Source organism: Rhea pennata, chromosome 23 (assembly GCF_028389875.1).
Source record: "Rhea pennata isolate bPtePen1 chromosome 23, bPtePen1.pri, whole genome shotgun sequence".
NCBI classification, from domain to species: Eukaryota; Metazoa; Chordata; class Aves; order Rheiformes; family Rheidae; genus Rhea; species Rhea pennata.
In genome coordinates, this window is record NC_084685.1 from 6,624,493 (window position 1) to 6,639,125 (window position 14,633).

At 57.4% G+C, this 14,633-nt stretch overlaps 2 protein-coding genes across 2 annotated transcripts; both read left to right on the forward strand.

Annotated features, from left to right (window-relative positions):
* The first annotated feature begins 270 nt into the window (after positions 1–270).
* Positions 271–10,333, forward strand: TXLNA (taxilin alpha). The gene is made up of 11 exons (XM_062593855.1): positions 271–444; positions 2,372–2,523; positions 3,646–3,984; positions 4,505–4,596; positions 5,623–5,793; positions 6,530–6,724; positions 6,921–7,040; positions 7,315–7,389; positions 7,901–7,993; positions 8,417–8,512; positions 8,927–10,333. Exons 2-11 carry the CDS (start codon positions 2,406–2,408, stop codon positions 9,275–9,277), a joined length of 1,650 nt encoding a protein of 549 aa, XP_062449839.1. The 5' UTR covers positions 271–444; positions 2,372–2,405; the 3' UTR covers positions 9,278–10,333.
* Positions 10,334–12,307: 1,974 nt separating this feature from the next.
* Positions 12,308–14,615, forward strand: CCDC28B (coiled-coil domain containing 28B). The gene is made up of 6 exons (XM_062593852.1): positions 12,308–12,580; positions 13,476–13,678; positions 13,788–13,957; positions 14,045–14,199; positions 14,329–14,351; positions 14,441–14,615. Exons 1-6 carry the CDS (start codon positions 12,473–12,475, stop codon positions 14,493–14,495), a joined length of 714 nt encoding a protein of 237 aa, XP_062449836.1. The 5' UTR covers positions 12,308–12,472; the 3' UTR covers positions 14,496–14,615.
* Positions 14,616–14,633: the final 18 nt, after the last annotated feature.

The window sequence follows — 14,633 nt, forward strand, 5'->3', positions numbered from 1 at the left end:
CGCGGGGCACGCCGGGAGCGGTAGTTTGCGCCCTCCGGCCCGCGCGCGGGGCACGCCGGGAGCGGTGGATCGCACCCCTCGGCCTGCGCGCGGGGCACGCCGGGAACGGTAGTACCGCCGGCCGCCGCTGCCGCCTCTCACCGGTATTTCCCGGCGGGCACCGCGGCACCGCGGCTGCTGATTGGGCGGTGGGGCGCGGGGGCGCATGCGCGCCGTGCGCCCGCTCGGAGGCCCGGGCTGGAGCCGCTTCCCTCAGCGCGGAACCTGGGGGCGGCGGGGAGGGGCCGCAGCGGAGCCGCCGGCGGCAGCGGGACCGGGGCGGCGCCGGGGAGGGGGCCGCTCCGTCTTCGCTCCCCTCTGATGTACCGGGGTGCCGCTGAGCCTTGCTCGCTGATTGGCTGAGGAGAAGGGGGGGGTCAGACCCCCTTGCGGTGACGTCACGGGGTACGTGCATGACGTCATTGCCGTGCTTTGCGGGGAGGGGGATGAGTGTCCGCGTAGAACGTCATGTCGGGAGGGGAAGGCCCGGAGGGCGCCGCATGGGGGTGCCGCGGGCGGGGTGTTGACGAGGGCAGGGCCGGGTCTGGGGTGTTAGGGGAGGAACGGGGGCAGCGCCCCGGGGCAGGTTTGGGGGTGTAACGGGGACGGGGCAGGGCCCTGGGGGCAGGTCTGGGGTGTAACGGGCCCGGGGGCATCAAGTGGGGGCAGGTTTGGGGTGTAACGGGCCCGGGAGCAGCGCCCCGGGGGCAGGTTTGGGGTGTAATGGGGACAGGGGCAGTGACCGGGGGCAGATTTGGGGGTGTATCGGGGGATGGGGGCAGTGACCGGGGGGTGGATTTGAGGGTGTAACAGGGAATGGGGGTAGTGACCAGGGGGTGAATTTTGGAGTATAACAGAGGATAGGGGCAGTGATCAGGGGGGCAGGTTTTGGGGTGCTAGTGGAGGGGCAGGGGCTGGGTATTAATGAGGGGGCAGGATAGGGGTATTGCTGTGTGAAGCAGGGGCCTGTAGGGCAGGTATTGCCTGGGGGCGGGTGTGGGGTACTCACTGGGGAGAGGGGCAAGAGTGGCAGCGTTTGCTGTGGGGCAGCGCAGGGGTATTAAGGGCAAAGGGAAGGGTTGTCGTGGCAGTGGGGCAGGAGGCGGGGGTACAAGGGGGCTGTGCAGGGTGCCAGGCTGGGTGCAGCATGGTCAGGCAGGGCTCGGTTGGAAAGGCAAAGGCCAGGGCACGGTTGGAGGAGCTGCTTCTAGCCCGAGGTGGGGCGCGTGGGGTGCCGTGGAGCCGGTTATCGGCTGCCGGAGCCTGGGGAAGCGCATGGGAGTTCTGCTGTTTGCAGCAGACCAGGAAAAAGAGTGCCTGAGGGCACGAGAGCAGCGTGCTGGGTGCTGCGGGCCTGCCATGGGTGGGAGGGCGGGCAGCCTTGCCGGCCCGTGGGTGGATGATACATGTGCTTGGCTGCTGCGCCTGCACCTAATTTTCTCCTGTTTTTACTTCATAAGCTGTGTCCTGGGCTGCTCTCTGAGAAAAAGCCCAAGTCCCACTGGGTGACTACTGCAAAGTTGCAGCACAGTTTTTTCCCAGCTCTTGCTGAACAATCCTTTGGTTCTAGGAGCACTGGCAGCCTCTGCTTTGTAATTAGTATTGTAACTGGAGCAGAGGGTGCAGGGGGGAAGAGTTAGAAAGAACATACCCTGCTGGGGGAAGGAGGAGGGAGATGAGCTGGGAGTTGAGCTTGGTCTGTTAGTTGTGGCTCAGGGTGATGCTAGTTAAGTTTTTCAGCGCTGAGCTCCAGCTGTGCTTGGGAGCTGCATGCTTTCCTCCAGCCAGGTATGCATTTTTGTTTTAGTTGGTGCTGACTTTTCTCCCGTGCAGGCTTTGGTTTGTGGGCCTTCCACATAGGGAGAGGGCTTTGCTGTTCGCATGCACCGATCGCTCTCAGCTGTAGAACATGCTTGTTAGCAGGGGGAGAAATGCTCTAAGAGGAAAGCGTGGTGAGGGCAGGGGGAGGTAACAGTGCTGAGAAGGTTGTGCCCTACAGATTAGGAAAGCTACGTGCTGTGCGTGATTTGGGATTTGCTGCCTTGCCCCTAAAAGAGACTGCTTCCAGTATTTCTCCACTGGAGGAATAGTTATTCTGATATAGAAGCCTTTGCAGTGAGGCACAAACCACAACATGCTGCTTTCCTCTGCGCTGAGCCGCAGGTGGGATAGTGGCAGCTGGCAGCAGGGAAGCAGCCTCTCCAGGAACGAGTTGCTTCTCTGTTCTGAGTGCATCAGTTGTCATTGACTCCCCAGCAAAGTGATGAATCCTGCTATGATCCCCTAAACTGTTACTTAAAATTAAATATAGTTGCTGTTTCTCTTTCACTAGGGTTTGTTGAGACTGAGAGGGGAGAAAAGTCGTGATGAAGAACCAAGGTGGGGAGACCAAAGCTGCTCCGCGGCCTGCTAGTTCTTCCAAAATGAGCAGCAGCCTGGTGCTGGAGGAAGGCGACTTACCTGAGGCCGCAGCACCCCTTGCAGGTGGGGAGCCCGCAGGCCCCGGGATGTGCAGCTCCCTGTCGGTGGCTAGGGATAGTGCTGACAGCCCGAGCAGCGAGGCACAGGAAAAGTGGGAGGGCAGGTTTCCAGCCTGAAAAGAGTTGAGCTGTTGCTTTTTCCGTAGGAGGGTGGGCTATTGTATCCAACCCTTTTTACTTGTATAAGAGCAGCTGTGATGTCAGGAGCAGAAAATCCTTATTTCTTTTCGCTTCTATGTATGTGCATTTCTAAAGTAGTTACTGCTTCCTACGGGAATATGTTATCAAAGTGTGGAGTTTCATCTGCCTTTGATCCTGACCTGAACATGATGGGTTATTTACTGTTGCTTAGACCTTAAGGAACCCATACAGGAAAAAGGCAGACGGTTCTTTCCTTGGGACAGTGTTATGTTGAGTGACCTGCCCTGTTTCTGGCACTTTTCAAGTCGTAAAAATAATTGTCTGGAAGAAGAAAAACATGGCTAATAAAGTAGGTGCCTTATGTTCTGATGCTTTGTAAATGTGGGATGTAGCAAATGCCCAGTGCGTAGAGTTAGTTTAATAACCAACTGTTGTCTGTCATCAAGGAGTCTCATCTGAGGGATCTTTGGAAGCTAAGAAGTGTGCTGAGGGATGGACTGCCTACTTCTTTCCTAAGCATCCACTGTTAGTTGCTCTTAGGGACAAGATACCTTTGATCTGACCCAATACAGCTGTTCTATGTTTGACAAAAGAGACTAACTTGGGTTTTAAATCTATTGTTGTCTTTAAAAGCCTCGCTCCAAGGATATTAGCAGGCTGTTCCTGTGAAGAAAAGCTCATGCAAAGCCTGCTTTCCTTAAAGGGTGGGGGGGGTGTGAAATTTTGCTCTTGACAGATGTCAGGGGCTTGGTCATGCTCTGGTGATCAAAAGAGAGGCTGTTAGGAATGCACCTCTATTGTCAGGGCAGCTGGCTGGAGACGCAGCCAGAACAAAGCAGCTTATGTTGCTGCAAGTTTAGCTTGTCCTGGTGCAGTGGGGTGCTGGGGAAACCTTCCCTGGGCTGTGTTTATAGGACTGCAGCAGAGATGAGAGAATAGACCGTGTGGGGGAAGTATCATGCTTTTGCGTTCTCGTCTCCCACAGCTCCTCTCGCACAGGAGGACACGAAGTCCTCCCGGCCTGCCGTGCGTGACGTCTCTGAAGAGCTAAGCAGACAGCTCGAGGACATCTTGAACACGTACTGTGTGGATGCCAGCCAGGAGGGTCCCGGTGAGGACGGTGGACAGAGTGAGCCCGCGGAGCCGGAAGAAGCAGAGAAGTGTCGTAGCGAGTCCCCGAGGAACGGCGACCAGGAGTCGGGCAGTCCTGAGATGAATGGGGAGAAAGAAAGCTCGAAGGGGACCGAAGAGTTTCGACCTGGCGAGGAGTGTGGGGAGCGGGATCAGAAGAGGGCTCAGGAAAAGAAGAAAGCCAAAGGCCTTGGTAAGAGGTTCCCTGGTGTGGTATGCAGGCAGCTTGAGAACTTCAGTGCAGGCACTGATTTTTTTGTTTGTTTGTTTGTTTAATACCGTACTGACTGCCCTTGGTGAAATAAGCACCTTATGTGTTTGATGTACATCCATGTTTGGAAACAATATGGCATCTTGTTCTTGTGGTACGTGAGGAAACGTGCTGAGTGCTGCAAAGACACTGGCTGGCCCTGAATGCTGCTGCAGCCTCTCAGTTCTGCACGTTTCCCTTCTGCTAGGCACAGCTCTGCCTAGTCAGCCCAGTGGTGGTGCCTGTTCTGAAAGCCAAGTTTCCCCATACTTGCTTCAATTCCCCCTTGGCTGTGCGTAGTAAAATCTATGGGGCAGAGTCCAGAGAAGGCACTGGAGATGGTAGCTGTGACTGTGAGATAGGGCACGTAGAGATGCCTGTTTTCTCTCTCCTATCCTTGCTTTATGAGCCAGAACGCTGTGTAAAGGAGATAGAATTTTTAAAAATGTATGTCTCATTCCAGGCAAAGAAATCACTTTGCTGATGCAGACGCTGAACACCCTGAGCACGCCAGAGGAGAAACTGGCGGCACTGTGCAAGAAATACGCTGAGTTGGTGAGTCCTTATTTCTTCGTTCCAGGCTCTGGGGAAGGACAGTCCAGAGCAAGCACTGAAACTGTTTGATGAGGCGGAAGATGGCTGTAGTTTACTTTTGTTTGTTTGTTTCCTTGGCGCTGGGAGGTTATGGCTCTTGGTTCAGCTACTCTCATGCAGCTTTGCAGTGTGTGTTCTGGGATCCCTGGATATCTAAATTCCAGAAGATAGATATTGCTTGGTCTGTCCGGGCGTTGCTATTTTCTATTGCAGACGTGCAAGTCAGGACAGGAGTATTGTTGGCAGATCTGTATGGGAGAGGATTTCAGGTCTGTTTCCTCTCTCCTCCTTTAATATTGCATCTCTTGCCCATCGTGTCTGAGGAGAGTACAGTGGCCAGGTCTGTTAGGCTGAGGCCTGCGTGTTCGATCTCTCTCTGCAGGCAGCACTCAGCTGCGTGTTGACAGGCCCAGCTGTGACAGAGGACAACATGAATGCTTTTCTCCAGTCTCTATTACTCGGTCATCGTGTTCCTGATGATAATTCCTTGACGAGAAATGTGTGTTTGCCAGAGTCACTTCATTGCTGCGTGTCGCATGGCTGAATGTGCATATAAAAATTCCAATAAGTCTCATGTGCCATGTTTACCAGGGCTAGGAGATCCAGGCATGTGCCTAGGTTCAGTGCACAGAATTATTGGGCCTTCTGTGTGCATCCAAAGTAGAGTTTTCAGGATTGCTGTGCAGCCAGCTATGTGCTCGGAGCTCTGCTCCGTTTGAGCAGTGCTTTGAAATGCTGGATAAATGTGTGAGTCTTTCAGATTCCAGCAGGATGATCAATTTGGGAAGCAGAAAGGTTGTGTCTGAGGCGATCTTGGACTCTGGCAGTCCTGCTCTGCTCTAAAGTGGCAGCTTTGTGATCTAAAGCTCTTGTCCTCCTCTCAGAAGGCAGCAAGCACTTCTTTGATTCCCAAGTCCCCTCCCAAGGGCACAGTGCATGGCTCTGATGTGTTTTGCTGCATCTGTTCCTTTTGCTCCTTTGCCATAGCTGGAAGAACACCGTAACTCCCAGAAACAGATGAAGATCTTGCAGAAGAAGCAGACGCAGCTGGTGCAAGAGAAGGACCACTTGCAGAGCGAGCACAGCAAGGCCATCCTGGCCCGCAGCAAGCTGGAGAGCCTGTGCCGCGAGCTCCAAAGACACAATCGTACCCTCAAGGCAAGTGCCTTGGTTTTCCCACTACTCCAGGAGCTGTTTGATCTCAAGCACTTGGATTGTTTGCTTTGGTGCTGCAAGCCACTCTGGCAGACTTACCTTTGCCCGTGTTTGCCCACAGTCCACTGTCCAGGGCAGCACTTTGATTTTGTTCTTAAGCCATCATCTCGCAAGAAAGGCAAGCGATGCGAGGGAAGGAGGTCAGCACTCATGGTCTTGTCTTGAGTGGAGAAGAGCAGGGTGCTTTGTGGACTAGCCCAAATGTCATGGGGAAGGCAAGTGGGGCAGTGTCTGGGACCTAGCATGTCCCTTGGTAACCGTGACTAGCAGCGGCCTGGAGTGTTGGTTACCATCAATCCAGCTGCTTGCTAGAGCTGCAGCTGTACAGGGGAGTTCTCTGAGGTCAGCAAACTTCTGCACGTACTTACATTCCGAAGAAGCTCTGCAGTGCTGCCCACCTCTGCCCTTGAGGTAAATCCATACAGACATCTAGGAGAGCAAAACATAACTTATCCAGTGTGCCGGAGCATTATTTCAGGGCCTATTTACTGGAGAAATGGAGGGAAAAGCCCAGAGCAGGTTGAGGCGGGCAGTCCGGCAGTGGCCCAAGGTGCCTTCTCAATTAATATAAGCAATAGTTGGAGGCAGGTGGGTTCATCACAGTTTGGGCAGGATTGCTCACCTACCTGTCCAGCACAGGGGCTGATGTGGTCCTGCTGTCTCTGCCCTCCTCACACAGGAAGAGGGTGTCCAGCGTGCACGAGAGGAAGAGGAGAAACGGAAGGAGGTGACATCCCACTTCCAGGTGACGCTGAACGACATCCAGCTCCAGATGGAGCAACACAACGAGAGGAACTCCAAGCTGCGGCAGGAGAACATGGAGCTGGCAGAGCGGCTCAAGAAGCTCATCGAGCAGTATGAGCTGCGGGAGGAGGTGGGTCAGGGCAGGAGGCCTGGTGTAGGGCTGCTCTGGTGCTTCCATTCTGCCCAGCACTGTGTCCCTGGGGACCAGAGGGGAGAGGGAGCCTCTGGATTCCTGGGATTTTCCCTTAGGATCACTGCCACTGCTATGTGGGCAACAGTGCCCCAGGTGAACATGTCAGTGACCAGTGGCGTGTTTCCCTTGGCAGCACATTGATAAGGTGTTCAAACACAAGGACCTGCAGCAGCAGCTGGTGGATGCCAAGCTCCAGCAAGCGCAGGAAATGCTGAAGGAGGCAGAGGAGAGACACCAGAGGGAGAAGGACTTTGTAAGTCTTACTGTGATTCCTTAATGGCAGCAAATTCTGCTTCATCTCTATGTGGAGGCTTGTTACTATCAAGCTTCTGAGTGCAGAGCCCAGTCTGGATCAGACCACTCCAGGCCTGTTCCCCCAGCTGCCTCAGGAGTGAGACTGGAGCCCTGCACCGCTCTTCACATTTCTCCCAGCTCTCTGCTGTCTCCAGGCCAAGCATCAGCCATGTGGGGGCATGTTGAAACCCTTCTCTGGTGGCAGCAAGGTAACTGTTTTTACTCTTCCTTAGCTGCTGAAGGAAGCTGTGGAGTCACAGAGGATGTGTGAGCTGATGAAGCAACAGGAGACCCATCTTAAGCAGCAGGTGAGTTACCTGGTCTGTGTGCTTGGCCTGCTTTGTTTTCCTTCCTCCCTCAGCAGGGATGAGCCACTTTAGCTTCTTAAGGTGGAAAACTCCAGGAAAGGATTGTCCCTGAATTTTACATTAGTGAGTCCATGTCAAAACAGAAAGCACATTGTGAGCCTCCTGCAGCTTTTCTGCCCTTTTGGAGAAAGGGCCCTTGGTTTTACCAGCACCTTTCCCAGTGCTGGGGTCTTTCATGTGAACATACCTTGCTGAATCGGACCCTGCAAGTGCTTTGTGTTGAGGCCAGGAGACATTCACTCTGAGGATGTCCCTGTAAGAAAGCAGAAGGATTGTTCTGCTGTGCCTGTGTTGGCAAAGCAGCTCTGTGCTGTGAGTTTGTTGTGAAGTCCAGCCCCAAGATAACTTGTTCAGATCATGGCTGAAATATCCTCCCGCTCCTGGGGAGGGCTGAATGGGGAGGCTCTCAGTTGCCACTGTAGGCAGTGAGGGACCTTTTCTCTTCCCACAGCTGGCTCTATACACAGAGAAGTTTGAAGAATTCCAGAACACCCTTTCCAAAAGCAGTGAAGTGTTCACAACGTTTAAGCAGGAAATGGAGAAGGTGGGTAACTGTCACTGCCCCGCAGAGCTAGCGTGGACTGGAGGCACTGCCTGTCTCTCCTCGCTGCTTTTGCAAGCCAAGAAGCAGCAGCTCTTTGGTTTTGTTCAGTTTTACTGGTATTAAATTTGGCCATGAGATGGCTGCTTGTAGAAGACAGATGCCATCCTTGTTGGGTGACTGCTGTGCCCTGTATGTATCAGAACAAGCAGGGCTATCTCTGGCTCCTGGATTTGCTGTTGCATGGTTCCCACTGGAGAAACTGAATCCAGCAAGACGAGGAGACATTTCCAAGGACAGCAACATCTCACTGTCTGTGCTGGGAAAGTGGGATACCATTGGAAGGTATCCTACGTGTAACTGACTGCAGCATCCTGCATGTGGCTTATTTATTTCTTTTTTGTTGTTGTTGCTGTGGTTCTGTAGATGACTAAGAAAATCAAGAAGCTAGAGAAGGAGACCACTATGTACCGTTCTCGCTGGGAGAGCAGCAACAAGGCTCTCTTGGAAATGGCTGAAGAGGTAAGGAGGCTCTGGCTGTTTGTTTTCTCCTGTGCTGACTCAGGCAGCTGGTGATTTATAGCTTTGGGTCGGAGCTGAGGAGCAACAGGACAGCTCCTGTCTTGTTGCAGGCATGCCGTATGCTGGGAACTGTGTTTCCCTTCAGCTTGATTTCCTTCCCTGTACATGAGGATAGGAGCCCTCTTGCCATGTGGCAGAAGTGAGGGTTAATGAATGCAGAGGTGCTTGGAAGCCTGAGACGGTCTCAGCTGCATTTGGCTTCCATGGGGCAAATGGGGAAAGAAGCAGTGACTTTGAATACTAAGTTTGCTCAGTCACAAATATATTCCCCTTGAGTTCCCTTTGGGGTTTCATCTCTCCCTTTCTGCCTTCCTCCCCGGAGTGGTGAAGTCTGAGCTGCCTTTCTCTTTGCAGAAAACCCTTCGAGATAAGGAATTAGAGGGGCTTCAGGTGAAAATCCAGCGCCTGGAGAAACTGTGCCGAGCCCTGCAAACGGAGCGCAACGACCTCAATAAGAAGGTGCAGGACCTGTGTGCCCACGCGCCCCGGGTAGACGCGGACCTGTCGGAGCCTTTGAAGGACCCATCTCGGGACGGCTCTGAGGCGGCAGCAGGAGGTGCGCCGGCAGAGCAGCGCCCGGCTGAGGATTGCCTTCACTCAGGAAAGCCGACACACAGCACGGACCCTGCGGAGAGCCCGGGAGAACTGAGCATAGGAGCCTTGGGGCAGAGTGGGACTGAGGAACGCACGCAGGGCGCTGACTGAGCCTGCTGTGCAGTAGCCAGAGGTAGGGCAAGGGAGGGTAACATGAATGTTTCCACAGACTTGACCTGATACCCCTCTCCCAGTCCTTGGACAGGTGTGAGGGGACAGCCCTCCACGGGCTTTGAGATTTCCTAGTTTAGGTTTTTGGAGGGTTTTTAAAATTATATATAAATAATGATATATATAATGATATATAAAATAATGTGCAGGGCAACATACACTTTATATATGGATATATATGATAACTACAATGACCCACCTCCCTGTATGTGTGTGAATAATATATGGAGACTCAACTGATCGTCCTTTCACTAAAAGACCTTGTCATTGGCAGGCTGTGACTCCCCTAAAATCTAGCACAGCTCAGGAAAGCAGGTGTGTGGAACTGCCCCGGCCCTCCTCCAGCCTGCGGCACTGGGACAGATGGATGTGTCGCCTCCTCCAGCTTCAGATCAACGCGCTCAAGGAGAGTTAGAGCTAAGAAGGGGAGAGCCAATGTGTTTCCCAGCACTGGCTTCTCCCTTCCTCCTCTGGATCCAGCCTCAGGCAGGAGGGAGCTCCTGGACTTGCTCTAATTTTTTGTTTGTTTGTTTTGTTTTTTTCACGTCCTGACTGGCAGCTCTCTCTACTCTGTGAGCTGAGCAAACGGGGGAGAAAGAGGCTGTCTTTCCTCTGTTGTCTGGGTTTTGTGTATTGAATGGGAACAAAAAGAAGCAGAGTAATTGTGGGTGCCTGGTACACACAGGCCCCCCATGGGGCCTTTGCTATTCCCAAAACCTGCCAATGTCTCAATAGCCTTATGATTCACAGTTGCCTCTTTGCTATACGCACATGTGCACAAGTGTATTAAACAGTTAATCCAAAGGTCTAATTCCTAAATGTTTTGCACAAGCGCGTGTGACCAGTTGTGCAAGGGGACAGAGAAGTCCTTTCCCCTGAAATCCTCTTCCCTGCATTTGGACCTCCAGGCGCCCATCCCACGGTGCTGAGTGGGGCAGTCTCAGAGGTGTCTATAGAGCTGGGTTTCCAGGAGAATAAACCCTGTCTGCTCCTTGACTCGCTTCTTAAGCTGAATCCTGGGACCACCACAAGGACCATGCTCTGGGCTGGTCCCGCTGCAGGGTCTCACCTCCCGTCAGGCTGTGATGGTGCTCGGGGGCTATGACAGGCTCTTCCTTCTTTTCCTGTTCGCTTTGTCAGAAGAGCGTCTCCCAAGTGCCCTGCTGTCACCCTGCCTGCACCACCGCTGCTGTGTCCGGGAGGACGCCTGTGGCCTCTCCCGTCCGCAGGACGGGGCGGACAAATGCCGAAGTGCTCTGCCTGAAGGACCATGTTGTGCTTAGAGTTCATCTAAGGACAGACACATGAGGCCTGCCAGCACGGTGCTTGGGGGACTTCTACTTAGTTTCTCAAGACTTTTTCTGTTCCTTGTTCTTTCTGGGAGACCCCTGCTTGTTTAGAAACTCTTTTGCTGCAGCTTCTCTTTACAACAGACTTTATTTTCAGCATTGCCTTCCTTTGACTTTAAGCTGAAGTGAGTTGGCCTGAGCCATTCCTCATGCTGGATGTATTTAGTGGAACAATTTTAATTTCTCTTCTGGCAACACGGTTGCTCTTCTGTCTTCTCTCCGCAAACGTACAGCACCGTTGTGAAGGAACTGCCTCGCTGCTGGAGGGAGCAGCCGGCAGGAGTTGGCTCTCTGCACCCCGCTTCCTCCACTAGGTTTCCAGAAAATTCAGTTTTAACAAACGCGGTCATCTGCAGAGGAGACAGCGTCTAACGAGCCTCTGCGGAGCCGCAGTCTCAAACGTGCTGTGGGACACGTTCCCCGGGACTTAGCTTGGATTTTGTCTTCTGGTCCTTCACTTTCGGTATTGCTCCTTCCAGCACAGGGACACATCTGCCTCCGACAGGAGCCGGCCCTTCCTGAGCGAACGAACGTAGCTCTGGCCTGGGGGACTAAGCTGTTCCCCTGCGGCGTGTTTGAGCAAGGGCTGCAGCCTGTCGCTGGACTTTCGTTCCTGTTTTTCAGTAAAAGAAAAACCCCTCACGAGTCGCAACCCCTTTATTTTTTGTTACGTTAGAGGTAGCCTCTGCGTGGGGTCTGTTGTATGTATCCGTATACCCAATAGAAACGCTCACAAACTCGCCGCTGGTGTCTCTGGTGTCTCTGTCCCGCGCAGGTCTGGTTGTGACGGGCTGCTCGAGGTCGCGCGCGGTGGGCGCCGCTGCTGGAGCAGCCTTTGTGCTTCTCCCCTGTTTGCACGTGCCCAAAGCAAGGAGCTCGGCGGGAGGAAGAGCTGCGGCGCTTGATGCTACCGCGTTAACCAGGCAGCGTTTGGGGGAGAGGTCCAGGGCGCCGGGCCTTACCGCCCGCCGGCTCTGCGGGCCCTCGGCCTCACGCGCTCCTGGCAGGGAAGCAGAAAGGCCCCAACGTCTCTCGAGGAAACAAGTGCTGACCCAGGCCCTCTGGGCAGGCAGGGCATGAGGGGCCGGGGGCGTCCCTGCCCCCGGGGAGGGCTCAGAGGGTTCGGCGGACAGGAGGCGCGAGCCGGCCGCCCTCCTTCCAGTGCGCCCGACCCTGCCGTCCCCCAGGAACAGCTCTGCGGGGGGAAACGTCCTGGCACCAGCGGGATCAACCCCGGAATAGCCCGCCCTTGGCATTCGCATCACCCCTAAATTCCTAAGACTGGCTCAAAATCCCACAATGATCTAAGTAAGAATTGAACGCTGCTGCTCATTTTGGGCTGCTGCTCTTGTCCCTACCCTTGTCCCTGTGTGAGAAGCCTGGAGGCTTGTTTTTGTGGCAACGGCTCCTGCGATCGCACGAATCCAGATACTAAAAGCAGAGAAACGGGTCATACGGGGGGGACGCGGTGTAAACGCCTGTGAGCAGCAGCCCGAGCTGATTTAAGGGGAGGCCGGGTGGCAGCGGTCGGCACAGGCAGGCGTCCAGCGCCCCGGGGAAGGCGCGCGGGGGCTGGCCCTCGTCCGCACCAGGCCCCTGCTGTGCAAACAGGCCCGTCGCTCTGCGTGACTGGGGGCCGGATCCTGCCCTCATCCCCCCGTGCGTAGCCGGTGCCGGGCTGCAGGCCGGGCCCCACGGCCCGCTCGCGTGCCGTGGGCTGCCTGGACGCGCGGTGTCCGGCAGTGCCGCCGCCTCGGGAGCTGGAGGAAGTTCCCTTTCCCTTTAAATGCAAATCCCAGCCTGGGCCTGCAGCTGGGACGCGGTGTCCTGCGGGCTCCGCTCCGGGACGCGACCCCGGTCGGCACCGCACGCCAGGCACCGCGGCCTGGCGCAGGTCAGTGTCCCCCCCAGTGGGGGCTGCGCTGCCCGGGGCGGGGGGGTGAGGGGGGCGGCCAGAGCCTGTGGACGAAGGGGCTCGCGCAGCCTCCGCCGGCCAGCGCCGTCCCGCTGCCGCGAAGGGGCCTAGCGGATGGAGGCACCCGGCCGGGGCCAGAACGCGGCGGGTGGCGAGGGAGCCCGCCCCCCCAAAATAACCCCCTCCTGGGGGATCTGGCCCGGCTCTCGGTTAGGGCAGGGGGGGCGTTTTCCTGCCCTGGCCTCGGTGCACGCACACGCGTGTGCCTGGAATCCCTTCCTGCAGCTCTGGGGATCGCCAGCGAAAAATAACCCCCGCCTGGGAATGCCCGGGCTGGTTTTCAGCGCCTGGTGGGGGTGGACGAGCCCCCTGCCCCCCCTCCCCCCGAGCTTTGCTCTGCACCGTGCGATGCTCTGACATAGACACCAGGATAACACAGCCTGAGCGACAGCAAGCGCCCGGGCTGCGGCCCTTCCACCCGCCACTGCGCTGTGCCACCGCGCGGGGCCGGCGCGCGAGAGCCCGCGGAGCCGTGCCGCGGCTCAGCCTCGTGCGTAGCCGGCGCGCTACGGCACGGCGGGGCCTCGGCGCGAGCCGTGCCGAGGCTGCGCCGTGCCGCACGCTGGGGCGGCCTGGCCGAGCCCAAGGGAAAACCGAAGCAGAGCTCGGGCAGGATGGCAGCGCTGCCCTGGGAGGGACTGTCCGGGCGCTGCTCCCCGCAGGGACTCCAGCATCCCCGTCTGCTCCGGGGCAGCTGCTGCCTACCCGGAGGCAGGAGACCCCCGGGGTCGCAAACGCTTTGGTGCACGGAGAGGCCCGGCAAGCACCTCGGAGGGCACGGGGCTGCCTAGAGCCTTGTGTCCTTCCTGCGCAGGGTCGTTCCCCCGCCGCCCCCAAAGCCTCGTCCGGCCCTGCGATGGACGACAGGAAGAAGAAGCGGAGCCCCAAGGCGTGCCTGGCGCAGCCGGCGCCCGCCGGGACGCTGCGGAAGCTGCCGCTGCCCACCAGCAAGAGCGCCTCCTTCGCGCTGCCGCTGCCCCACCTGCCCTCGCCCAAGCAGCGGGCTAAGCTCAGACGGTCAGTGCCAGCTTGGGGGTGGCCAGCAGCCCCCCCACGGCCGCCCCACCCACCGTGGCCCCCACGGCGCCGGGGCTGGGCGATGCCACCCGTGTTTCCTTCCGTGCAGGACGAGCAAGGAGAAAGTGCGGGCGGTGCCGGCCGTGGGCGGCGCGGGGGCAACGCTGGGGGCCCCACTGCAGCACAGCTTCCTCACCGACGTCTCCAACGTCTGCGAGATGGAGGGCGGGCTGCTGAACCTCCTCAACGACTTCCACTCGGGCAAGCTGCAGGCCTTCGGTGCGGGGCCGGAGCGCGCGGGCCGCGTGGGGCCGGGGCGGCGCGGGCCGGGGGCCAGGCCGTGACGGCTCCTCGGCGCCGGTGCAGGGAAGGAGTGCTCCTTCGAGCAGCTGGAGCACGTGCGGGAGATGCAGGAGAAGCTGGCACGCCTCCACTTCAGCCTCGACGTCTACGTGGAGGAGCTCTCCGAGGAGCAGAAGAAGACGGTGGCTGACAGGAACCTGGACCAGCTGCTGACGAACGTGAGCACGGCCACGGCCTCCTCCTCCTCCTCCTCCTGTCACTGAGCGGCCTGGTCCTGCTCCCGCTCTGGCCGTGGCCGCAGCGTGCCGGCCATCGTCCTAGCCGCTCTCCCGCTTCCTTCCTCGCAGCTGGAGGAGCTCAGCAACTCCATGTATCCTTGGGCAGGGCGGCGGGAGGGCGGGCGCGGGGCCGCCGCCGCCGCAGCGCTGGGGCCGCGCTTTCCCTTGACGCCAGGCCCAGACAGAAGCTGCACCTGGCGGAGCAGCCGGAGCCGGAGGACGCCGCCTCGGCCTGACCGCGGCCCCACGCTGGGGCTGGGGCGGCCCGTCGCCCCGATGCGGGCCGGGGGCCGCAGCGGCCTGGCCGGGCCCTGCCTGCTGAGCACCCGCCCCCCCCCCCGCCTCCACCGCCGCCGCCATTTTGGTGGGACCCA